At 36.8% G+C, this 26,604-nt stretch overlaps 1 protein-coding gene across 4 annotated transcripts in view; it reads left to right on the top strand.

Moving 5' to 3' along the window:
* Positions 1-26,604, top strand: part of KIF3A (kinesin family member 3A) — a 49,004-nt gene that overhangs the window by 3,333 nt on the left and 19,067 nt on the right. For 3 of the 4 annotated variants that reach the window (XM_078005177.1, XM_015140755.3, XM_078005176.1), the window contains exons 3-9: positions 8,152-8,296; positions 8,444-8,528; positions 12,341-12,446; positions 16,159-16,298; positions 16,694-16,891; positions 17,209-17,383; positions 22,036-22,134. In XM_078005177.1, the coding sequence (XP_077861303.1) occupies positions 8,152-8,296; positions 8,444-8,528; positions 12,341-12,446; positions 16,159-16,298; positions 16,694-16,891; positions 17,209-17,383; positions 22,036-22,134 (948 nt within the window). Of the gene's footprint in view, positions 1-8,151; positions 8,297-8,443; positions 8,529-12,340; positions 12,447-16,158; positions 16,299-16,693; positions 16,892-17,208; positions 17,384-22,035; positions 22,135-24,107; positions 24,180-26,604 lie in introns of all 4 variants that reach the window. The other variant, XM_015140751.3, reaches the window with a different exon arrangement.

Here is a 26,604-nt window from a genome sequence, read left to right as displayed (position 1 = left end):
TTTTAAAAAAACACCCTTATTGAGACATAATTAACGTGCCGTAAATTCACCTATTGCAACTGTACAGTTTGATGAGTGTAGTAAATGTATACAGTTATGAAACCATCATCACAATCCAGCTTTAGAACACCATTGTCATCCCCAAAAGTTCCTTTATGTCCGTTTGCAGACCCACCCCCAAGCAACCATTGATCTGCTTTCTGTCACTGTAATTTTGCCTTTTCTTGAAATGTCATATAATATGTCACCTTGTTTATCTGTTTTCTTTCACATCAAATAATGTTTTTGAAGTTTATCCTACTAGGATTTTCATAGGGATTGTGTTGAATTGTCATTCTGACAATATTGAGTCTTCCAGTCCATGAACATGATACTTCTCTCCATTTAAAACGTTGAAACATTAATTAATTATGGACAGGGTCTTGCTCTGTTGCCCAGGCTGGAGTGCAGTGGTGCGGTCATAGCTTACTGCAGCCTTGAACTCCTGGGCTGAAGCTATCTTCTCCCTTCTGCCTCCTAAGTAACGAGAACTACAGCTGTGCACCACCACACCTGGCTAATTTTTTTGTTTTTGTAAAAACTAAGTCTTGCTGTGTTGCTCACTCAGGTCTCGAACTCCTAGGCTCAAGGAATCTCCTGCTGAGGACTTTCAAAGCACTGTGATTTCCCATGTCAGCTAACATGTCCAGCTTCTCTCCATTTATTTATGTCTTAATTTCTCTAATCTGTATTTTGTAGCTTTTAGTGTATAAGTCTTGTACTTGTTTTGATTAATTTATTCCTAAGTATTTTTTTGATGTTATTGTGAATAGGATTGCTTTCATAATTTCAATTTTGGATTGTACGTTACTAATATATAGAGATGAACTTGATTTCTTTAGGTAGCTTTTGTGATAAAATTCAAATATCAAATTTATGATTTTACGGTTCATAGTTTTTAGTTCATTTACAATGTTGTGCAGCTGTCACCACTGTCTGTTTCCAGAACATTTCTATCACTCCAAAAAGAAACCCTGTATCCATTAGCAGTCACTCCCAATCCATTACCACCTCCCTTCCCCCAACCCAGCAACTACTAATTTGCTGTCTATATCTATTCTATGAGTTTGCCTGTTCTAGACATTTTCTGTAAATGGAGTTATATGCTATGTGGCCTTTTGTGAATAACTTATTTCACTTACAGTGTTTTCAAGCTTCATCTGTATTGTAACATATAAACGTATATCAGCAATTCCTTCTTTTTTTTTTTTTTGAAACAAGTCTCACTCTGTCGAAAGGCTGGAGTACAGTGGCGCAATCTCCGCCTCCTGGGCTCACGCCATTCTCCTGCGTCAGCCTCCCAAGTAGCTGGGACTACAGGCGCCCGCCAATACACCCGGCTAATTTTTTGTGTTTTTAGTAGAGACGGGGTTTCACAGTGTTAGCCAGAATGGTCTTGATCTCCTGACCTCGTGATCTGCCCACCTTGGCCTCCCAAAGTGCTGGGATTATAGGCGTGAGCCACCGCACCTGGTCTTTTTTTTTTTTTTTTTCTTGCGACGGAGTCTTGCTCTGTCACCCAAGCTGGATTGCAGTGGTGTGATCTTGGCTCACTGCAACCTCTGCCTCCTGGGTTCAAGTGATTCTCCTGCCTCAGCCTCCCGAGTAGCTGGGGCTACAGGTGCCCGCCACCATGCCCAGCTAATTTTTTTATTTTAGTAGAGATGGGGGTTTCACTATATTGGCCAGGCTGGTCTCGAACTCCTGACCTTGTGATCCACCCGCCTCGGCCTCCCAAAGTGCTGGAATTACAGGTGTGAGCCACTGCACATGGCCAGCAATTCATTACTTTTTATGTCTGAATAATATTGTATAGATATATCATATTTTGTTTATCCATTTATTAGTTGATGAACATTTGTTGTTTCTGCTTTTTAGCTATTACAGATAACGTTACTTTGAACATTCTTTTACAGATTTTTGTGTGAAAATATGTTTAGTTTCTCTTGGTATATACCTAAGAGTGGAATTACTGGGTCACATGGTAACTCTTTAACGTTTTGAGGAGCTGCCAAACTTTTCTACAGTAGCTACACCATTTTCTCTTCCCATCAGCAATGTGTGAGGTTTCTGATTTCTTCACATCTTTGCCAGCACTTGTTATTATCTTTTTGATAACTGCCCTCTTAGTACCCACAATTGATTTTTGTATATTGACCTTGTATCCTGCAACTTTGCTAAACTTGCTTATTAATTCTAGTACTTTTTTTATGTTTTGGATTTTTTGTAAATTTTGTAGGATTTTCTCCATGTAAGAATATGTTGGCCAGGCACAGTGGCTCACGCCTGTAATCCCAGCACATTGGAGGCCAAGTCAGGTGGATCACGAGGTCAGGAGTTCAAGACCAGCCTGACCAACATGGTGAAACCCTGTCTCTACTAAAAATAAAAAAAATTAGCCAGGCATGGTGGCACATGCCTGTAATCCCAGCTACTTGGGAGGCTGGGACAGGAAAATCACTTGAACCCTGGAGGCGGAGGTTGCAGTAAGCCAAGATCACGCTACTGCACTCCAGCCTGGGTGACAGGGTGAGACTCTCTCAAAACAAACAAACAAAAATGGGCCGGGTGCGGTGGCTCACGCCTGTAATCCCAGCACTTTGGGAGGCCGAGGCAGGAGGATCACGAGGTCAGGAGATCGAGACCATCCTGGCTAACACGGTAAAACCCCATCTCTACTAAACAAAATACAAAAAATTAGCCGGGTGTGGTGGCGGGCGCCTGTAGTCCCAGCTACTCGGGAGGCTGAGGCAGGAGAATGGTGTGAGCCCAGGAGGCGGAGCTTGCAGTGAGCCGAGATCGCGCCACTGCACTCCAGCCTGGGCAACAGAGCAAACCTGTCTCAAAAAAAAAAAAAAAATGTCGTTTGCAAGTAAAGACAGTTTTTACTTTGTCCTTTCCAGTTTCCTTAAATTTATTTTTGTTACCTGATAGCACCTGGAGACTAGAACCTCCAGTAAATGTTGACTAGAAATGGTGAGAGTGGACATTTTGGTCTTGTTCCTGACCTTAGGGAAACTGCATTCATTCTTTCACCAGTATGATGATGTCTGTAGATTTTAACAGATATCCTTTGTAAGTTTGAGGAAGTTCCCTTCTGTTCTTAGTTTGCTGAGAGTTTTTGGATTGTATATTGGATTTTGTCAAATATCATTTTTTTCTGCACCTATTGAAATAATCTTTTTTTTAAAGGTTTGTTAATATGGTAAATGACATTGATTGATTTTTGAATGTGAAACTAGCTTTGCTACTTGGTCATGATGCATTGTTCTGTTCATATATTGTTAGATTTATTTGCTAAATTAAAAAAAATTTGGCATCCATGTTCATGAGGGATGCAAGTATGTAGTTTCCTTCTAATGCCTTTTTCTGGTTTGGGTATTGTGATAATGCTAGTTTCATAGAATGAGTTAGAAAGTATCCCCTTCTTTTCAGTTTTCTAGAAGAATTTGTTTAGAAGTGGTATTATTTCTTAAATGTTTGGTAGAATTCATCAGTAAAGCCATCTGGGCTTGAAGTTTTCTTTGTGGGAAGGTTTTCGACTATTGATTCAATTTCTTTAATAGACATAAGACTATTCAGATTATGTATTTTTTCTTTTCCTTTTTTAGTCAGGGTCTCACTCTGTTACCCAGGCTGGAGTACAGTGGCACAATCACAGCTCCCTGCAACCTCCACTTCCTGGGCTTAAGCAATCCTCCCACCTCAGCCTCCCCAATAACTGAGACTACAGGTGTGTGCTACCATGCCTGGCTAATTTTTTTCTATTATTATTATTTTTTTCTTGAAACAGGGTCTCTATCGCCCAGGCTGGAGTGCAGTGGTGTGATTGTGGCTCCCTGTAGCCTCTACCTCCCGGGCTCAAGCAATTCTCCCACTTCAGCCCCCTGAGTAGGTGGGACTATATGTGTGTGCCACCACACCATGCCCAGCTAATTTTATTTTTATTTTTTATTTTTTTGGTAGAGATAAGAAACTATGTTTCCTAAGCTGGTCTTGAACTCCTGGACTCAACCAGTCCTCCCATCTCAGTCTTGCAAGTCACTGGGATTACAGGCGTGAGCTACCATGCCTGGCCAGGTTATCTATTTTTTCTTTTTCTTTTTTTTTTTTTTTTGAGACGGAGTCTTGCTCTGTTGCCCAGGCTGGAGTGCAGTGGCGCAGTCTCGCCTCACTGCAGCCTCTCCTTCCCCGGGTTCCAGCGATTCTCCTGCCTCAGCCACCTGGGTAGCTGGGATTACAGGCACACGCCACCATGCCTGGCTAATTTTTGTATTTTTAGTAGGGACAGGTTTCACCATATTGGTCAGGCTGGTCTCAAACTACTGACCTCAGGTGATCCGCCTGCCTTGGCCTCCCAGAGTGCTGGGATTATAGGCGTGAGCCACTGTGCCTGGTCAGTTTTTTCTTAAGTGAGGTTTGGTAGCTTGTCTTTCACAGAATTAGTCTGTTTCATCTAAGTTGTCAAATTCATTGGCAAAAAGTTGTTTATACTATTCCCTTATTATTCTTTTAGTATGTTGAACGTACTGGTATAACTTTTCTCATTCTTGATATTGGTAACTTAGTATTTTCTTTTTTTCCTGATTAGTCTGACTAGAGGTTTATCAATCTTATCAGTCTTCTCAGAGAACCAGCCTTTGGTTTTATTAATTTTCTTTCTGTTTTTATGTTTCCTATTTCATCTATTTCTGCTCTGATCTTTTTTTTTTTTTTTTCTCTTACTTTGGGCTTACTTTCCTCTTTTCTTTCTACTTAAAGTGGAAGCTGAGGCCATTGTTTTGAGACCTTTTTTCCTAATATGGGAGTTTAATGCTATAGATTGCCACTGAGTGCTGTTTTAGTGTCATCCTACAGATTTTGACATACTGTGTTTTCATTTTCATGTAGTTCAAAATATTATTTTACCTCCTGATTTCTTCTTTGATCCTAGGTTATTTAGAAATGTGTTAGTTTCCAAATATTTTTAGATTCTCTAGAGATTTTCGGTTATTGATTTCTAACTTAATCTCAGTTTAGTTAGAGAACAACTTTATGTGCCTTGAACCTTTTTAAATTTATTAGGACTTGTTTTATGACCCAGAATATAGTTTTTCTTTTAGTTGTTGTTTTTTGTTTGTTTTTGTTTTTTTCAAGACAAGGTCTCACCCTGTCACCCAGGCTGGAGTGCAGTGGCACTGTCACGGCTCATTGCAGCCTCAACCTCCTGGGCTCAAGTGATTCTCTGGCTTCAGCCTTCCCAGTAGCTGAGACTATAGGTGCATCCTACCTTGCCTGGCTAATTTTTTTTTTTAAATTTAGTTTTAATTTCAATTAAGTTTTTGGGAACAGGGGGTGTTTAGTTACATGAATAAGTTCTTTAGTGGTTGTTTCTGAGATTTTGGTGCACCCATCACCCAAGCAGTGTACACTGTACCCAGTGTGTAGTCTTTTATCTCTCACCCCCCTCCCACTCTTTCCCCTGAGTTCCTAAAGTCCATTGTATCATTCTTACGCCTTTGCATCCTCCTAGCTTAGCTCCCACTTGTAAGTGAGAATATACGATGTCTGGTTTTCCATTCCTGAGTTACTTCACTTAGAATAATAGTTTCTAGTCCCAGCTGGGTTGCTGCCAGTGCCATTATTTCGTTCCTTTTTATGCACACCTGGCTAATTTTTAAAATTTTTTGTAGAGATGGGGTCTCACTGGGTTGCCTAGGCTGGGCTCAGGTAATTCTCTTACCTCAGCCTCTCAAAGTGCTGGGACTGTAGCATGAGCCACGGCACCCAGCCCAGAATATAGTTTATTGTTTTTATTTATTTATTTACTGTATTTTTTGAGACAGAGTCTCACTCTGTCGCCCTGACTAGAGTGCAGTGGTACTGGCTAGAGTGCAATGGTGCAATCTTGGCTCACTGCAGCCTTTGCCTCCCAGGTTCAAGCAATTCTTGTGTTTCACCTTCCCAAGTAGCTGGGACTACAGGCGTGCGCCACCACACCCGGCTAATTTTTGTATTTTTAGTAGAGGTGGGGATTCACCGTGTTGGCCAGGCTGGTCTCAAACTCCTGACCTCAAGTGATCCGCCCTCCTTGGCCTCCCAAAATTCTGGGATTATAGGCATGAGCCACCCCGCCTGGCCATTGTTTATTATTTTTAAATAATATTAATAATAATAAATAGTGCCTATCTCTTAGGATTGGGATGGAAGTTAAATAAGAATGCAAACATAACTGGGAGGTACAGCTGTAATCCCAGCTACTCAGGAGGCTGAGGCAGGAGGATTCTCTTGAGCCCAGGAGTTTGAGGTTGCAGTGAGCTATGATCATGCCACTGCACTCTAGTCTGAGTGACAGGGCAAGACCTCATCTCTTAAAAAAAAAAAAAAAGTAAAGTACATGGCCTAGCACATAGCAAATTATCAGTAAGTGACAGCTGTTGTCCTTACTCAATAGACACATTAAATTATTAAATAAAAAATAAGCTTTATTTTTTATTTAATAATTTAATGTGTCTATTCTGAAATGCAGTCTATGAGTTCATATTTTCCACTTCTTTGAGTGTAGTGTTATATTCCTAATAGCAGAGTTTGAAATATTTAGTCAGTTTGAAAAAATTGAGACTTTTTTATTCCCGTGTGTAAAAAATGGCTTCTGGTATGATTCATTTATTTTCACAGAAAAGTCTGAAAAGTATGTTATGATTATTTCCACAAAAAAAAGTCTGAGAAAAGTTGAGGTTAACTGAATAGAGTAGTAATAGTTGAGGAACCATTTTCATATATGCCATCACATCCAAGGCTATCTTCTCTTACTATACTGTGTCCTGGCCAACTACTCCAGCCCTCTGTTTCCCCACATCTACCCTTGCTTTTCTCCAATTCTTCATCCACAATATAGCCATAGTGATCATGATGTCACTCCTTTGATTGAAAAATCATTCTATGGCTTCATGTTGCTTTTAGGATAAGGTCTAAAAAGTTTAATATGGTCCTTATTACACTGTGTGATTATGGCATTGTCAGTTTCTCTAGCTCTGCCTGTATCCACCTTCCCTTTCTATCTCTGTTTCTTCCATTCTTGTCTCATTTCAGTCCTCAAAATTTCCATTCTTTTTCTTGCCTCTTACTGTCCACACTGTTCCTATCTGATTCTTACTTGTATTTCAGATCTAAACCTTACCTCTTCTGGAAAGTCTTCCCTGACCCTCTCTCCCTTTTTCCCACTACAATTCCTCTGCCCAGTTGATGTCCCTGACTCCCATCTTGAACTCCGTGTTTCTCATTCTGAATACTCATTATCATGATAAACCCAAGAGTATACACATCATAAGATTAAGGATTGCATTTGTCTTGTCATTCTGTCTCTAGTGCCTAGCACAATGCCAAACTCAGGTATGGTAAATATTTGTTGAATGAATGAATTTAGGTATTTAGAAAGTTGAGATTTTATCTGTAATTACCTGTAATAATTGTATTGTCATCTTTTTGTTAACTCTGTTTCTTACAGTTGTTACTTTAAAACAATTGTTTAAAAATACACTTATTTTAGGACTAAGAAAAAAAGCTATCATTTTACTGATACTTTCTATGAGATGTTGTGTTGGTTACTTGAAGGAAATTGTCTCATTTGGTTCTTACTATCAGTGGCGAGTTTTCTTATCCCCATTTTACCGTTGAGGAGACAGTCTCTGGGTAGATAACTTGTCCAAGGTCAGTGGCTAAAAAGTGGCAGATGTGATTTGAGACAGGTCTTTCCACTCTAGAGCCTGTATTCTTTTGCTGTGCTTATAATACCTTCTCCAGTTTAATGTCCACAATAAGTACTTTATATACACATGATAAGAAATGTCTCATAACTAGATATATTGGAAGATTTTTGCATTTAGGACTTGGGATGCTTTTTATTAATTATTAGGGATATCTCTCATTGACTCTGGTGCTGTAACAGTGCTTTGTGCATGTGGTACAGACTACACAGTGTAATTGTTGATAATAAAGGTGAAACTTGTGTGAGAATAAATTTTGAATCCAGGGAAGAAATTACATCACAGTGTCAAAGGAATTAATTTTAAGAGCTATTGTTCTGTAGCATTAGACTTTTAAGAAGTAACTGATTCTCTTCATCATTTTCAGGGACTATTTTTGCATATGGACAAACTGGAACAGGCAAAACTTTTACCATGGAAGGTGTTCGAGCTGTTCCTGAACTTAGAGGAATAATTCCCAATTCATTTGCTCACATATTTGGTCATATTGCAAAAGCAGAGGGTGATACAAGGTAAAAGGAAATTCTTTTATTTTCTAGTATTGAGAAGTACAAACACAGAAAAGGCACATAGGTATAAATTTTATAAACATGTTTTAAAACGGCTCTTACAAATATTCCACTCTCCTCGACTTTTTAAAAATGATGTTTTATTTATAGATTTTTGGTTCGAGTGTCTTATTTGGAAATATATAATGAAGAAGTTCGTGACCTTTTGGGCAAGGATCAGACACAAAGGTTAGAGGTAAGGATAATTGAAATTGGTGGAGTACTTTTTCCAAAGCAGTAGAATGTTTACTAAATTAAGGTCCCCCTTCTTTTTTTACACAGAAGTTGCTTTTTATATTTTAAATAACCTAGTACATATATAATGTCGTACATCTGCAGACATATCTGGGGATAAATTACTGAAGCAGGATTGCTGAGTCAGGTGGTAAATGATTGGTAAATTTGATATTGCTGCATACTTTAGTATTTTAAGATGTGAGACATACAGCAAGGAAAAGGTTAATCCTGGAATTTTAGTTGGATTGCATCACCAGTAAAATAGAGGAGAATAACGTATGTAGAGTAACATGTAGAACAGCAGTAGCTGCCATTGTAGGATAGTATAGAGCATGTGTAGAACAGCAGCCAGCGTTGCTGAGCTCTTGTAATATGATATAGGCATCCAGTGCAGTAATTGATAGTTGTTGGTAGTAGTAAATAATTAATTTCATTTAATCTTCCCAGCAGTTCGATTTTAGTGATGTGGAAACTGAAATTTAGAGGGGTTTCTTGACTTGCTCAAGGTCACATAGCAAGTGAATGGCAGTATCATCTAGGATTAAGAAGGTGATTCTAGCAGTCTACCATCTTAGCTTGAATTCTGGCTCTGATCTTGAGCAAGTTACTTAATATCTGTGAGCCTTGGTTTGGCCATAAAAATGGAAATAATAATGGTATCTACTTCATAGGATTATTACCAACATTAACAGATCAAAGTGTTTAAATCAATGCCTGACATAAAATAATAAATATTAGCTTTTTTTTTCTTTTTGAGTTTACTGCATAAACGGAGTTTTTGGAGCAATGTAATTAAGGATTGTTTGTGCTTGTTGGACCTTCATGAAGCCTTATTCTCTGATACCATTTATATAGCAAATATAGAAACAAATTTCTTTGTTGCTAGTTTTCAACTTTAGTTCTGATTAATTCTGTGCTTTCATGTCCTAAAAAATTTGTTGTCTTATGCAAATTCTAGGAAAAAATCATTTGGAAAGAACATTTCCATTTTTGTACCAGTAATTATAGATCAGATTTATTCTCAGGAAGATTCTTGTCAATGGTTCTCAACTCTGTTAGACCCAGTGCTCCTTTCTAAATAACGTACATTTTGTAATGCTCTTTTGACTGTCCTGAAATAAAATTCATAAGTGACATTAATAAAATCTACCTATACACATACTTTAAAAAAATTCATATACTACCCTACCGTAATATAAAGGAGAATACAAGTAATTAAAAATAAATTTAGGTATGTAAATGCTTAGATGTGACCACACTTGATGACATAATAAAATAGAGGCATATAGAATCAAAATTGTAACAGCTTCAAATGCAGTGTCAACAGGTATGTTGTATTGTTGATCTAAACCCCTTGATTGGTGTTATTGTCAATGACATGGTCTTTTAAAATAGTGACTAGCTCTTGGTAGAGTTTGGAGCAAAATAAAGTACAATTCCTTTTTTTTTTTTTTTTTTTTTTTTTTGAGACGGAGTCTCGCTTTGTCGCCCAGGCTGGAGTGCAGTGGCCGGATCTCAGCTCACTGCAAGCTCCGCCTCCCGGGTTTACGCCATTCTCCTGCCTCAGCCTCCCGAGTAGCTGGGACTACAGGCGCCCACCACCTCGCCCGGCTAGTTTTTTGTATTTTTAGTAGAGACGGGGTTTCACCATATTAGCCAGGATGGTCTCGATCTCCTGACCTCGTGATCCGCCCGTCTCGGCCTCCCAAAGTGCTGGGATTACAGGCTTGAGCCACCGCGCCCGGCCTAAAGTACAATTCTTTCCTCAGTTTTTCTGTGTTCTCCTATTATTGCTATATGGAAAAGCACTTTGTCTTTATATGTGAAATAAAGTTACATATGACAGACTCAGATATAATTATCTGGGTCTAGACTCAAATAATTATAAGTAGTTTTTTTTTACCATGTGAATATCTGGTAGGACATTCAAAATTGTGTGGGACAGTTCTTCATTGGGTGAGACTGTCCCACTTATTTCAGGATATTTAGTATCCCTGATCCCTGCCTGTCAATACTACAGTGTCCTCAAGTGAACCAGAAACTCTTGTGCAAATTCCTAAAACATTCTAGGACAAGAGGGTAACTGTTTCCATTGAGATCCATTGTTATAAACTGTGTTTGTCATAGATATTGAATTCCTATGTTTTTTATGATAAAAATTCTTTGGTAGCATTTCTATCCAGTTTTTTAACTTTCACAGATTTGGAATTATATTTTCTTTCTTCATCTTTCATATTTAATCAGTTATTAGTTGAATATACTTATTAATCGAATTTTGAATTAGTATCATATAGTGACTGGAAAAGACCACGAGTCTGCAGACAGATATCAGTTTGAAGAATGTCCGTTTTCAGTCTGCAGTGAGAATGAATACAAAAACTGAGAGTAGTTGCTTAAAAGCTTTCATAGCAATTTGACATTGGCCATGGCATCCAAGTGCATGATTTTTGTATTTTACAAAATTATCGTATTACAAATATATACATCCCTTACCACAGATTTTTTGAGAAGTATTGATATAGACCAATAGTTTTCAAACCTTTTAAAAGGTGTAAAGCATTTAAACACTTTCATCAAACTAGACCTTATGTGGAAGCTCAATGTGTAAAATTCATGAAAGCGCCCTTCTCTTTAGAACTTCTCTGGGCCTGAAGACCCCTGAACTCCTACAGTGGCCCCTTCAGTGCCACCATGGACCCTCTAGGGCTTTTCAGAGCAAGGTCTAAAATCCACTGGTTTATAGAGATCATCACACTTTTTTTTTTTACTACTAATAAAATTAGGGCTTAATTTATATCCCATGACAGATAAAGGATTTTTCCTAATTTCTAAATTTATCTTATCAATTGTTATAAAAGGTGCGCTTACACACACACACAACATTGAAAATCAACAACTGGAATGTTGAGTGTCTGCGCTTATAACTTTTTCTCCTGGAATTGTTTATCACATTTTCGTTTGTCTTTGATGTCTATGAGGTTTTCCTACCCGTGGAATGATTTTTCCCACTGGCAGCCACAGACTTCTGCCCCAGTTTCACTTTTCATTCTGTTGGTTTGTAGAGGTGACTCTGAACCTTCAAAGTGAATTTTGTTTATACAGCGCTACTTGTAATTTAGGTAAATCCATCCTAAATACCTTTTTCAAATTTGGTTAAAAATTCTCGTAAGGTAATTCACAGAAAGATCATATTTTAACATTGATACCATAGATCTGATTATTTCCCTCAGTTGCTTGAAATTCTCCAAATTATTCTTACCATAAAGACCAAAAACTATTCTAAACTTGTCTCTGCCTTCCTATATAACCAGATGTCTCACCTGTTTTTCCCTGTTTCCTGCTCTCTCCAACCACATTGTCTTTTTCGGTTTGTTGTTAAGTGCCTAGTTTTTTCTTATTTCAGGGTTCTTGCACATTTTCTTCTTCTCCTACCTCAATTGACTGTCTACCTCCTTTTTATTTAAAGAAATTTTAGCTTAAACATCATCTTGGGGAATTTTATCCTATCTCCTTAACTAGCTTAGTGTTCTGTACTTTTTCTGTATTTTTCTTCATGTCATCACAATTGAAATAAAATAATTTTTGTGTATACTTCTTCATTTGTATGTTCTTCCTATAGACTGACATCTCCATGCATGTAGGAACAGTGTCTGTCTTACTCATCACTATATCCCCCCTGTCTAGTAGAGTGTCCAACACATAGGAGATCCTCAATAAATAACTGTGGGAGAGTTATTGATATAGTATGAAGTCTTAATTTTTTTTTTTTAGGTTAAAGAAAGACCTGATGTGGGAGTTTATATCAAAGATTTATCAGCTTATGTGGTAAATAATGCTGATGATATGGATAGAATTATGACACTAGGCCACAAAAATCGTAAGTATAGTATACGTGTAATTGTGATTAAGCCTCTGTGTGTTGAGTATGCTGGTTTAGAAGCAAATTTGGTATGGCACTTTGCCCTGTAGAGACTGAAATTTTTAGGTTTCTTGAAAACCATTCCACTTTGATTATTTACCGTGTAGGGAGCATATATGAATGAAAGATAGCACAAATAATTTTCCATGCCAAGCAAAATTTTGTTTCTTTTTAGTAGTGCCAATCTATGCAACTCTTATACAGCTGTCTCTTGGTAGCTATAATACTAAAATTGGTAATGTTTATTGAGCTCTTAGTGGAGAGTGTTGTGCTAAGTGCTTTATAAGAATGCTCTCTCAGTCCTCACAGGAGACTATGAAGATATTAAATTCTTACTTTATGAATGAAGAAAGTGAGACTTAGTTTAAGTAACTTGTCTAAGTACTATAACTACTAAGTGATAGAGTGAGTGATCACACCTAAGCTATAGCCATGCACGGTGGCTCATGCCTGTAATTCCAGCAACTCGGGAGGCTGAACTGGGAGGATCATTTGAGGTCAGGAGTTTGAGACCAGCCTGGGCAATAGGGAGCCTCTGTCCTAAAGAAACACACCTGGAAGAAACCCAAAAAACCTAGGCCAGTAGTCTGCATTAAGTGGGCACTATAATGCTTCCCTTTTGTTGACAAGAAAAACAAAATTTAAATTAAAAAATTACGTTCTTTTTAGTAATTGTGTCAAGTTTTTAGTCTAAAGAGTAAGAAGCTTCAGCGATGTTATACAGATGCCTCAAACCTAGTACTGGTGATGCAGCTAATAGCAATTAGAAATTAGAGGTGAAAAGGCCGGGCGCGGTGGCTTACGCCTGTAATCCCAGCACTTTGGGAGGCTGACGTGGGTGGATCACTTGTTTAAGACCAGCCTGGCCAACATGGTGAAACGTCTCTACCAAAAATACAAAAATTAGCTGGGAGTGGTGGTGGGTGCCTGTAATCCCACTTACTCAGGAGGCTGTGGCAGGAGAATCGTTTTAACCAGGGAGGCAGAGGTTGCAGTGAGCCAAGATCGCGCCACTGCACTCCAACTTGGGCAACACAGCAACCAAAAGAAAAAAGAAAAAAAAAGATTAGAGGTAAAAGATGAGAAATAGGAAATGAAAAAATGAAAAATTTTTATAAGTTTCTACGACTTGACCATAGATCTATCAAACCCAAGGAAATCAAACAAAAAAACTTCAAAAATTGATTATATTCTTGTGAACCAATTAATAGAAAAAGACCAAATCTTAATAGAAAAATTAGCGAAAAATATGTATTTTATTTGTAGAAGAACTAAACACAGCAATAAGTATGTGAAAGGCTCTTTAACTTCACAAGTAATCAGGAAAATGCTAAAATGAGAGAGAGAGAGATGTTTCACCCATCAGATTGGATGAAGGATATGTAGGTTGGTGAGACTTTGAAGAAATGGGCACTGAGGATGGAATATAAATTGGCGCAGCCTGTTTGAAGGGCAATGTAAACAGTATCTGTTGACATTTTAAAATACATTCCTTTTGACTCTGTGTTTCTAATTTTAGACATATTCTGGAAGATATTTTCAGATGTAACAATCTAAATAACCGTCAACAAAACACTGATTATGTAAATGATGGCACAAAAATACCATAGACTGTAATAAAGCTGTTAAAAACAATGAGTTAGGCTGAGTGAGGTGGCTCATGCCTGTAATCCCAGCACTCTGGGAGGCCAAGGTGGGCAGATTTCCTGAGCTCAGGAGTTTGAGACCAGCCTGGGCAACATGGAGAAACCCCGTCTCTACTAAAAATACAAAAAAATCAGCCAGACGTGGTGGCTTATGCCTGTAATCCAAGCTACTTGGGATGCTGAGGCAGGAGAATCACTTGAACCTGGGAGGCAGAGGTTGCAGTGAGCCAAGATAGCACCACTGAACTCCAGCCTGGGCAACAGAGGAAGACTCTGCCTCAAAAAAAAACAAGAAAAAAAACAGGCTGGGCATGGTGGCTCATGCCTATAATCCTAGCACTGTGCGTGGCCGAGGTGGGTGGATCACTTGAGGCCAGGAGTTTGAGACCAGACTGGCCAACCTGGTGAAACCCTGTCCTACTAAAAATACAAAAATTAACTGGGCGTGGTGGTGTGTGCCTGAAATCTCAGCTACTCAGGAGATTGAGGCTGGAGGATCACTTGAACCTGAGAGGTGGAGGTTGCAGTGAGCCGAGATCGCGCCACTGCACTCCAACCTAGGCGACAGAGTGAAACCCTGTCTCAAACAAAACAACAAAAAAAACCCAATCAGTTAAATGTGCCTGTACAGACCTGGAAGAATTTCAAAGTAGTTTGTCAGTGGGGGAAAAAAGCAAATTGTAGAACAGTGTGTATGTACTGCCTTACCCCATTTATTTATATGTGAAAAATTGTTAAACCGTATATTTATTTGGGCACTGTGTGTGCGTTTGTGTCTACATGTGTGTATATAAAATACAAAATGAAAGGACAGATAGTAGTGGTTACCCTTAGGGAAGGAGAAATAAAATTGGGGAAAAGGAATGTCAGGAGTTTTCACTTTATACTTTCTGTATGCTTTTATTAAAAAAAATTTAAATACCAGAAATATGTTAATTATTGGTTATTTAATTAAAAATTGTTAACACAATATTTCATTCATAGAATGAAATTAATTTAATTCTCAGGTAGTTAGTGGGAACTTTTGGTCTCTTCATTAAAGACTACCGCTTTAATGTTTCAATTCTAAAATCAAAGCTTGCGTAGAAAAGTTCTGCATGAATGTATAGTAGGAAGATAATTTTGGCACTGAGTAAAATTAACAATGCTTTTAAAATACTTTGGAATTTAAGAAAAAAGCTAATACAGGTCTATTGTAAAAAAACGTTTTTTGTTTACACAATGTGTTCATATATTTACACATATGCAAATACTTTGCATATTTTGAATGGATTTTTTTTTTTTTTTTACAGAAGTAGGATTATGTATTCTTTTCTAACTTGCTTTTATTTTTAATTTATATGTTATGGACATTTTTCCATGTCTTTAGATCTACCTTTTTTTTAATGCTGCACTGAATATTGTTGTATTATCTAACATATACACGCAAGTGTTCCTGTGGTTTATATGCCCAGAACATAATTCTTTTTTTTTTTTTTTTTTTTTTTGAGACAAAGTCTTACTCTATCACCCAAGCTGGAGTGCAGTGGCGCAATCTCAGCTTACTGCAACCTCCACCTCTTGGATTCAAGTGATTCTTGTGCCTCAGCCTCCCAAGTAGCTAAAATTCTCGCCCAGCTATTATTTATTTATTATTATTATTATTATTTTTTACTTCCTACAGTACACCAGCTTGCATAATTCTCTTTAGACAGCTAAATCAGCAATACTTTTTCCAATTACTTAATGTGTTTTTTTTGGGTGTAAGTTAGTTACTTTTTAGGCAGTATTACTTGGGATTGAAATTATTTTTTGCTAAAGTTACGTCTTTAGTATGAGAAACCTTACAAATTCATTTGTTATCAACAAAGTATAAGATAAATTTCATGTAATGGCTAAGTACACACTCATGCCTTTATGGTTTAGCCATGCTCTCTGGCTTTTGATTGTGATAAAATTAAGTATTTTAAACTGTTCGGGGTGTTTAATTAATTTTAAAGGTACTCTCTGTCACACTTTTTAAGGATTTCCTTTATTTATTAAAGGTTCTGTTGGTGCAACTAATATGAATGAACATAGTTCCCGTTCCCATGCCATCTTTACAATTACTATAGAATGCAGTGAAAAAGGCATTGATGGTAACATGCATGTCAGGATGGGGAAGCTCCATCTTGTAGATCTTGCTGTAAGTAACAGGACGCTGCTTAAGGAATAACTCTTTCTTGTGATCCATTTATTTTATAAATGAATGAAAATTGAGGTGAAAAGGTATAATTTACATATGATTTTTAAGTTGTTACTTGTGTATGTTTATTATTTATTATGGAACATTTTAAATGTAAATGAAAGTAGATAGAATAGTATAGTGATCCCCCATACACTCCCAACTCCAACAATTAGTTCATGGCTAATCTTGTTTCATGTACTCTCACCCACTTCTTCCCTTCCTATATTATTTTGAAGTGAATTCAGGCATCATATCAGGTTTTTTACTGTTACATTACTTTTTAACAAAACCTTGGGAAGAATATTCTATTTTTTCAAACATTTTAGCTTTACTTTCATCTCTGTTTTTGCTAGGGTTCAGAAAGGCAGGCAAAAACTGGAGCTACTGGACAGCGCCTAAAGGAAGCTACAAAAATCAATCTTTCACTTTCCACCCTTGGTAATGTAATTTCTGCCTTGGTTGATGGAAAAAGCACTCATGTGCCTTATCGTAACTCCAAATTGACTCGTCTTCTTCAGGATTCCTTAGGAGGAAATTCAAAAACCATGATGGTAAGACTTAATTGGTGATATAGTTAACATCAGGCAAATTTAAGATTCTAATTTATGCCAATAATTGATATGTATCACATTTTTAAAACTTGATTATTTTCCCTTTTTTTGACTTGTGGTTGTCCTTTCTGTGGTACACGCATGTGTATTAGCCCATAATAGTGTCGTTTGGAAACCTATGTGGTTGACACTCTCATTTTCAAGAAGGCCAAGGGTGCATATGTGCTTTAAACAGTTTTTGACGTATTTGTAATGGTAGTGTTAATTTTAACTGTGTCAAGTGTAAAATGATTTGTTTGATATTTCTAATTCAATAGTGTGCAAATATTGGGCCAGCAGATTACAATTATGATGAAACGATCAGTACATTACGGTATGCCAATCGTGCTAAGAATATTAAAAATAAAGCTAGAATTAATGAAGATCCAAAGGATGCTTTGCTGCGTCAGTTCCAGAAAGAAATAGAAGAACTGAAAAAGAAACTTGAAGAAGGTAACTTTTTCTCAAAATATTAATCTTTATATTGGCTAAAAATATGTTGTTGAACCACTAAGTGTTGTAACAAAAGCCCCCTCTATTAAACCTTTTTTGAGCCTCTAACATTGGTAGTTAAATGAATATTTCTGGAAAGTGACTTGGTACTTATATACTTTTGCATTTTCATATTAAGCTTAAGTAAAATTACATAATATTTGTGTATGTGGTTTTTAAACATTCCCATGATGTTTTATAGATTTCATATGACCACTTGTTAAAGAATGAATGTTTATTTGTCTCTGTATAAGAGCAAATTCTGCCATGTATGTATTTAGGTGAAAATGACCAGAATTCTGGCATTGCAGTCAATATGAGCTCACTATTGTTTGAGGTAAAGAAAGATGTTAGTTGTGAGTAAACCAAGTTTGCTATAAGGAAAAATGCGTTGCATGAGGTCACCTTTACAATATCCTTTCATACCTAAATTTGAACATGAGATTCTATTTTGGAAATTCTTTTCTAACATCATGATGCTAGAAAGTTGGAAAATTTGAAGATCTTATTTATGAGAGTGAGATGCTTCCCAGGCATTAAGTGCTCAGTGATTCCTTGCACCTTAATGCAAGAAACAGATCCTTTCTAATAGGTACAGAGCTCCTTTGCGAACCAGGTAAACAGAGGGCTTTGGTTTCAAAGCACCTTTGTAGTCTGTGAGGAGACTGACTAGATCAGAGGTGAAATTCAGAGACGCCAGCATCACAAATGTTTAGAGAAGGTACTTATTTAGTAAACAAGTACAGTTATTGAGGAAAAGCAGTAAGAGAACTGTTAGATAATGAAATTTGGTATTTTAAATGTGACCACTAGGTGGTATTTATAGCCAGTATGTTTTAAAGATTTTTAATTTCTTAGCGATGTTAATGGTGAGTGCATACTTTTATTTTGCTGACTTTATGTTTTACATTTTTTTTGTTGTGGTAAAATATACACAACATAAAATTTATCATTTTAACCATTGTTAGTTAAGCGTACAGTTAGTGGCATCAAGTATATTCACATTGTTGTGCAACTGTCACCACTCTTCATTTCTAGAACTTTTTCATCATCCCAAACAGAAACGCTGTGCCCATTAAGTAGTAACTTCCTATTCTCTTCTCCCCCTAGTCTCTAGTAACCACTATTCTACTTTCTGTCTCTATAAATTTGACTATTCTAGGTACCTCATAAGTAAAATCATAGAGTGTCTTCTTGTGACTGGCTTATTTCACTTAACCGAACGTTGAAGGTTCATCCATATTATAGCAAGTGCCTGAATTTTTTCCTTTTTAAAAAATTGTGGCAAAACTTGCACAACATAAAGTTTACCATTTTAACCACATTGAAGTCTACGTTTCTGTGGTGTTATGTTCACATCGTTCTGCAGTTATCCGTCTCCAGTTTTCTTCTTGCAAAATTGAAACTTTATACTCGTTAAACAGTATCTACCCATTCCTCCCTTCCCCTAGGTCCTAGCCAACAACCATTCTGCTTTGTCTGTGAATTTGACTGCTCTGGGTATCTTATGAAAGTGGAATCAGCAGCGCGCAGTGGCTCACGCCTATAATCCCAGCACTTTGGGAGGCCGGGGCGGGTGGATCACTTGAGGTCAGGAGTTTGAGACCAGACTGGCCAACATGGTGAAACCTCATCTGTACTGAAGATACAAAAATTAGCTGGGCATGGTGGCTCTCGCCTGTAATCTCAGCTACTTGGGAGGCTGAAGCAGGAGGATCACTTGAACCTGGAAGGTGGAGGTGGCCATGAGCCGAGATCATGCCACTGCATTCCAACCTGGGTGGCAGAGTGAGACTCCCATCTCAAAAAAAAAAAAAAAAAAAAGAAAGTGGAATCACACAGCATTTGTCTTTTTGTGACTGGCTTATTTCATTTAGTATAATGCCTTCAAGGGTCATCTGTGTTGTAGCATGTATTAGGACTTCTTTTTAATTCTGAATAATATTCCATTGTGTATATACTACATTTTGTTATCCATTCACCCACCAATGGACAGTTGGTTCCTTCCACCTTTTGGCTATTGTGAATAATGCTGCTATGAATGTGGGTATACAAATACCTGTTCAAATTCTTGTTTTACCATTTTTTGGGTATGTACCCAGCAATGGAATTGCTGGATTCTATGATAATACTGTTTTTAATACATTGCACTTTATTTTTGCTCTTATGACATTTCTTTTTATAATCCGGTTAATGGAGCTGATAATAACAACAAGAAAAAAGCATAGCATTAAAAGAATAATTTTTAAACTTAAAAATTATTTTAGGCTTAAATACAACTTGCAAACATGATATGGAGAGTTCCTATCTACCCTTTAGCCAGCTTCACCTCATGTTAACATCTTATATAAGCATACAACAGTTATTGAAACCAGGAAATTTACATCGATACAGTCTTATTAACTAATCTGTGGACTTTATTCAAATTTGGCCAGTTTTCCTTCCAATGCCTTTCTTTTCCTGGTCCAGGATACAATCCAGGATCACACATTGCATTTATTTGACATGCTTTCTTTCTTTCTTTTTTTTTTTTATTTTTTTTTTGAGACAGAGTCTTGTCTGTCGCCAGGCTGGAATGCAATCTCAGCTCACTGCAACCTCTGCCTCCCTGTTCAAGTGATTCTCCTGCCTCAGCCTCCCGAGTAGCTGGGAGTACAGGCACGTGCCACCATGCCCAGCTAATTTTTGTATTTTTAGTACAGACAGGGTTTCACCATGTTTGCCAGGATGTTCTTTATCCTCTGACCTCATGATCTGCCCGCCTCGGCCTCTCAAAGTGCTGGGACCACAGGCATGAGCCACCACGCCCGGCCCTGTCATGCCTTCTTAATGATGATGTCTAGCACACTTGTTCTTCAGTCTTTTATAATTCCCCAGTCTTTCTTGATCTTGACATTTTTGAAGAGTACTGGTCATATATTTGTTGAATGTTCATTAATTTGGGCTTGTCTACTTTTCTTTTATAATGACCCTGCAAATCTATTGTTTTATTTTTCCATTTGTAATTAATAATATCTCATTGGGGATACTTTGAGACTGCAAAGGTCCTGTTTCTCGTCATACTTTCTCCTACTATTTTTAGTATTCATCAGTAGTTCTTACCTGCAACAATAATCCTGTGGCATTTGCTCAATGTTATTTTCTATTCTCATCATTTCTTCTTGGTTAGTGTTTAGGATTCTATTGTGAGGAAGAGCAGCCCCTTCATTCCCATTTATTTATTTATTCAAGTATTTATCTTATTTAGATCATGGATTATAATCCAGTATTATCATTATTTATTTTGTTTCTTGAATTGTCCCAGCTTTGGCTCTTAGGAAATCCTTCAGAGTAGTTCCTGTATTCTTTCAGCATGTGCTCTTCAGTGTTTTTGAGCATTTGGTTACTTTTTGGCACTACAAAAGGTTTATCTTGTGTCTTCCTTGCCCAGCCTTAAAATCATTCACTTCTCTCTGGTCCCTTTGGTAGGAGAGTGGTATTTAGAAACCCAGTTTTGGGCATTAGCTATGCTCATTACTATCAAGATATCATTGTTTCTAAGCCCAGAGAACAAAATATTTTTCAGTGATTCTTCCTCCCAATACTCTGTGTTCCTTTCCATCTTGTACTTACAGGTACAAGTATTACCTGGTTGTGATTAGGGTATATTTTACTTTTTTCTCCTCTTTTATTTTGTTAGACATTTCATATGTAAACAGTGGCATTTAAAAATAGCTAATGTGAAGATGATACAGTGCTGATCTGTTCTCTTGGCTTAATCATTCCTTTTTTATTGTTTTTTATCTTTAATGTGTAGTTAGCACTATCTTTGTGCAAATAAGCATTTCTTTTTTTGAAAATATCTTGTGATACAGTCCTAATAGTGGGATCACTGCTACGTGACAGTTCTGTGTCTCTTAAAAATACAGATTAAGTGATTTTCTTGAAATCTTAAGCAGGAAGCTGTTTTAGAAGAAATTGTTCCTCAAAAGTGATCACATTTTTAAAGACTGAATTAGTAATTCTATCACATAATTTATGTATATGTTTAAAATTATACATAACTAAATGATTTGAATATTTTTATGTATTTTTTTTTTTGAGGCAGAGTCTCACTATGTTGTCGAGGCTGGAGTGCAGTGGCGCCATCTTGGCTCACTGAAACCTCTGCCTCCCAGGTTCAAGTGATTCTCCTGCCTCAGCCTCCTAAGTAGCTGGGATTACAGGTGCGCACCACCACGCCCAGCTAATTTTTGTATTTTTAGTAGAAATGAGGTTTTGCCATGTTGACTAGGCTGGTCTCAAACTCTTGGCCTCAAGTGATCTGCCTGCCTCAGCTTCCTAAAGTGCTGGGATTACAGGCGTGTGCCACCTTGCCTAGCCAGAATGATTTGAAATTTTAATTGGGTCAGAATTTAATTTCTCTTTAGAGACTTTAAAAATAAAGTCTTTTTGTACATCTTATCTATGTCTGAGATTGGCATATCTGTTATACTCTCTAGAGCATTTAAATAGTATTTAAATTTGTTGTTTGCAGTAACAAAAACCTAAGGAAGAAAGTTGATATAGGTATTGCCTAAATAGCTAATGACTTGGTACAGGATAAAAAACATCCTATTAAATTTCTGTCCAAGGAGAAGAAATATCAGGCTCTGATATCAGTGGGTCAGAGGAAGATGATGATGAAGAAGGTGAGGTTGGAGAAGATGGAGAGAAAAGGAAAAAAAGAAGGGGTAAGTTCTGATTAGTATTCTAATTTGTAGAAGTTAGGTGGTTTCACAAGGTGGTAGAGTGCATGACTTTTATTTTGCCATTATCTGTTTAATATATTAGATAACAATTATCTAGTTGTTGTTATAACAATTAGAAGGTGTATGCCATTTACCTGGTTAACTTTGCATTTATTCTCCTGTATTGATCCGTTTATAGCTGACTTTGAATATATCTTCTGTTTTTTAGAATTTAGAATTGTAAGACTCTATAATAGTGGGTATGCTGTTTTAAAATTTCCTGTGGGTTTTAATTTTATGTAGGGACTTATATCTGTGTTAGGAACCTAAGTTTTTTTGTTTGTTTTGAGACAGAGTCTCATTCTGTCGCCCAGGCTGGAGTGCAGTGGCATGATCTCGGCTCACTGCAACCTCCACCTCCTGGGTTCAAGTGATTCTCCTGCCTCAGCCTCCCGAGTAGCTGGGACTACAGTGCCACCACGCCTGGCTAATTTTTTGTATTTTTAGTAAAGACAGGGTTTCACCGTGTTAGCCAGGCTGGTCTTGATCTCCTGACCTCATGATCTGTCTGCCTCGGCCTCCCAAAGTGCTGGGATTACAGGCATGAGCCACCATGCCTGGCTGGAACCTAAGTTTTTTAAGGAAATTAGGATAATGTGGAGTTTTTCCGCAAACAAGATTAGTCTTTAAAAGTCATTGAATTTTTAAATAGTAAATTTATATGAAGAATTCCATTTTTAAATTTAGTTCTTTTTCTTTATAAAATGTATTCTCATTCTCACCTTGTTGGGGGATTTGTTGCCAAGTGTGAATTAAGACTGTTTATTATGATAAGAATATAGATAGTATGCAAATGAAATGGACATATTATAATGGCCTACATTTCAAACCTTTTTACCATAAATATTTATTTCAGAACTCTCTTCCATTAATGTGGTCATTGTTTTCAAGCTGGTGCATATTTTGTTTGTCTTATTAAAATGATCGTGCTGAAAATAAACCCATCACTGCTTGATTAGAAGTCCCAAATTTAAAAACTATGTAAAGATTTTGTAACTTCAAAAGACAGAAAAATAATGTTTTATAGCAAAAATTGGCAAAATATCTGCTGGCTAAATCCAGCTGACCACCTGTTTTTGTAAATAAAATTTTATTGAAACAGCCATGCTCATTTATTTACCTATGCTCTATGGCTGCTTTCACATGAAGCTGTATGGCCTGTAAAGTCTCAAACGCTTATCTGTCCTTTTGCAGAAAATGTTTGCCTGACTTAGAGAAATTTTTTTTTTGTTCACACCTAGTTTTTCACAGAGTAGATTATTACTTTCACAGCAGAAGCTGATAACAGATTTGTTAAAAATAAAATTAAATAGAAAAATGCCACTGTTTAATATGTTAAAATATTTAACAGTAATATATCTTCCTTCCAGGCTTAGAAATTTAAAAATTTTCAATGAGCCTTTTGAAAGTTTTGCTATCCAATCTTAAACATATTTGATAGTTTGATATTTTGGTGGGGAGAGACTGAAAGTGGAGACAGACTAACCTATTATGAAGGGTAATATATCACTCCTATAATATTACATATGGCTTTAAGTTTTAAAACTCCATTCCTTTAGCTTATCAACCTAAATCGTTTCAATAGACTAAAATCTCACCAAATGACTTCTTTATTTTTTATTCTTCTCATTTCAACCCTTTGAATGATTAGGCTTTAGGTGACCAGTAGAATTTGCCCACAGTAGTTGCTTAAAGCAGTACACTTTCTAATTCCTCTGTATGGCTTTGTAAAGTAGAGAATATTGGATAAACTACCAAGACTGGTTTTTTAGGAAAGTAAATTTTGGTTCTTTAATACAGAGCTTGATTGTCCTTTAAAATTTTTTTCTCAAAACTGAATTTTTCTCTGTGTATGTGTTCATTTTCTTGTTTCCTCTTTCTTTGGTTCCCGTTGGGCTCATTTCTTTGTTTTCCAGGCAGTAGCAGCAGCAGTAGTTCAGACTCCACATGTTCTGTCATAGAGAAACCTCTGGATAAGTTCTTGCCTAGTGAGTGGTAGCTCTTACATTCTCTAACAGAGCTTTGGCTTTTCCATAACCCATGGGCTTCATTTGAGCAATGCTGCTGCACCACTCCCTGTCATTACCTAAAGAATACATGTTGGATTCCTCAGTAGAACAAAGCATGTGATGATTCCTCCTCCCCCTTTCATTGCTTCCAGTTAATCATAATTGTTAAAACATATGCTTTAGCTTATGTTTGAGACAATGGAAGAGAGATTCATGCTTTTGCAATTGAGATAATGTAAAGAGAGCTAGTAAGCTGTATAAAAGAATAATTCTTATGGTTCTTTTTTAGGTTTCATGACACATTTGTAATCCTGCTCAGAATAATGGACACGTAACATCAAATCTTATATATCTAAAAGTACAAATTATATTTGAAGTACACCAATGCCCATTATAACATGTCGTAAAGTTGCAAGTTTTTACACTTTGGTGTCCTATTCTTATTGGTAGCTTAAGATTAAAGGCTCCCAAATAAAGAAAAACGTAAAGCTTGAAGCAAGTAAAAATGAATTGAATAGCATTTTGTTTCAAACGGACATTTATCCATATTTCTAAATTACCTGATAGATTTTAAGAAAATTGTTTTTTTTTTTTGAGACAGAGTCTCCCTCTGTTGCCCAGGCTGGAGTGCAGTGGCGCAGTCTTTGCTCACAGCAAGCTCTGCCTCCCGGGTTCACACCATTCTCCTGCCTCAGCCTCCCGAGTAGCTAGGACCACAGGCACCTGCCACCACACCCGGCTCCTTTTTGTATTTTTAGTAGAGACGGGGTTTCACCGTGTTAGCCAGGATGGTCTCGACCTCCTGACCTCGTGATTTGCCCGCCTCGGCCTCCCAAAGTACTGGGATTACAGGCGTGAGCCACCGCGCCCAGCTGATTTTAAGAAATTTTCTAAGGTATGATTTGCGAATGCAGAATCACGAGAAGTTTGTGCAGGATCCATCTAGACTTATTTCAAACTTAAAGGCTTTTGTTAAAACCTAGTTTAATTAAATTGAAAAGTGTTACTTAATTTATTTATATTTTATTTTCAGAAGAAAGGGGAGTAGTGTTGCTTTCTTGTACCACCCTGCAGCTTACTGTCTTTTAAAGCATTATCTATATACTTACCCTTTCAAAACGAATGACAAAAATAATTGCTTGTTGTTCTTATGCTTTTAGCTTTCTAGAAGAATTCCAAGAACATTAGAAATTTCTTTCTCTATTGACAATTCGTAGGCAAGTTACCAAAACAATTCATTTCAAAGGATAATTTGTAAAATACTTGGAATTGCATTAGAAACCACATAGAGGTATTACTTTGTATAATAAACTGTGAAATATGAGAAAATATTTGAGTGGGAGGCATTGCAATTTAGTTTTCTGTTTTAAAACTTAATTATTAAAGAGTAGTTATATGAAAGTATGTTATGAAATGAGTTGCACTTTGTTCAAGAAGTTTTAATTCCTATTTGCATATCTAGCACAGAATTTTTTTGTTGTAATGTGGGCGTGTTGGTAAAGTGGAGAGATGGTTGTCCTAGCATGTGGTTGCTGTGTGTAAATTGTGTGTACCCTCCCTTTTAAATATCTGAATGGCCTTTGTAAAAGGTGTTTCTTGCTTGAATCATTGACACCGACTCCTATAGAATCATTGTTTATAATTACCCTTAACAGTCTACTAATAGAAGGAATGTAAGTGTGTTACTGTACAGGTATACTTCATTTTACGTAATAATTTTATTTTCTGGGAAAAAAAAAGCCCTTAATCCGGTTGGGAAATCGGATATATTGGGAGAACTTGCTGTCTTTAAAAATTCTTCATTAGACCTTTCTGTTGATCAAATAATCGGGAAATTACTGTAATCTAATTTATCTGTTTGGTTCAGGTTTTTGTGTTAGATTTTCTTAAAGTGAAGCATGCCTGTAATAGATCCATATACAAAAAGAAATATTGAATTGGGACATTTTTGATATGGACAGTGTGAATTTTGTCACTTTAAACATACTAGTTGTTAAAATTGGCTTAATTTTCTGTTTTGCTCTTTTAGATTACTTCCCAGATCTTAGCAGGTTCCTAATTTCCTGTCTACTGTTAGCATAACCACATGGTGTTGAACTGTGACCTTTGCAGGACTTGGGGAATCAGTGTGAGCTCTTGAGATTGGCTTGAGTTATAATCTAAGACTAAGTTAACTTTAATATTCTTCCTTAAATGACATCTCTCATTGTGTTGAATATGCTTTCTTTTTACATGGGCTCTATTTCAGTTTTGATAACGATTTGATTTTTACTTCTACACTTAAATGAATGCTATTATGTATTTTTCTTTGTTTTACAAGAGAAATAATGTTTTCCTTTTTTTCCTCCTCATCTCTGTGCATATGCTTCCTGTCTGCGATTTGCTTACTTCTTCTTATTGCAAG

This window comes from Macaca mulatta, chromosome 6 (assembly GCF_049350105.2).
Source record: "Macaca mulatta isolate MMU2019108-1 chromosome 6, T2T-MMU8v2.0, whole genome shotgun sequence".
NCBI classification, from domain to species: Eukaryota; Metazoa; Chordata; class Mammalia; order Primates; family Cercopithecidae; genus Macaca; species Macaca mulatta.
The sequence above is the reverse complement of the archived record's forward strand: the minus strand, read 5'-3'. Positions and strand labels throughout refer to the sequence as shown.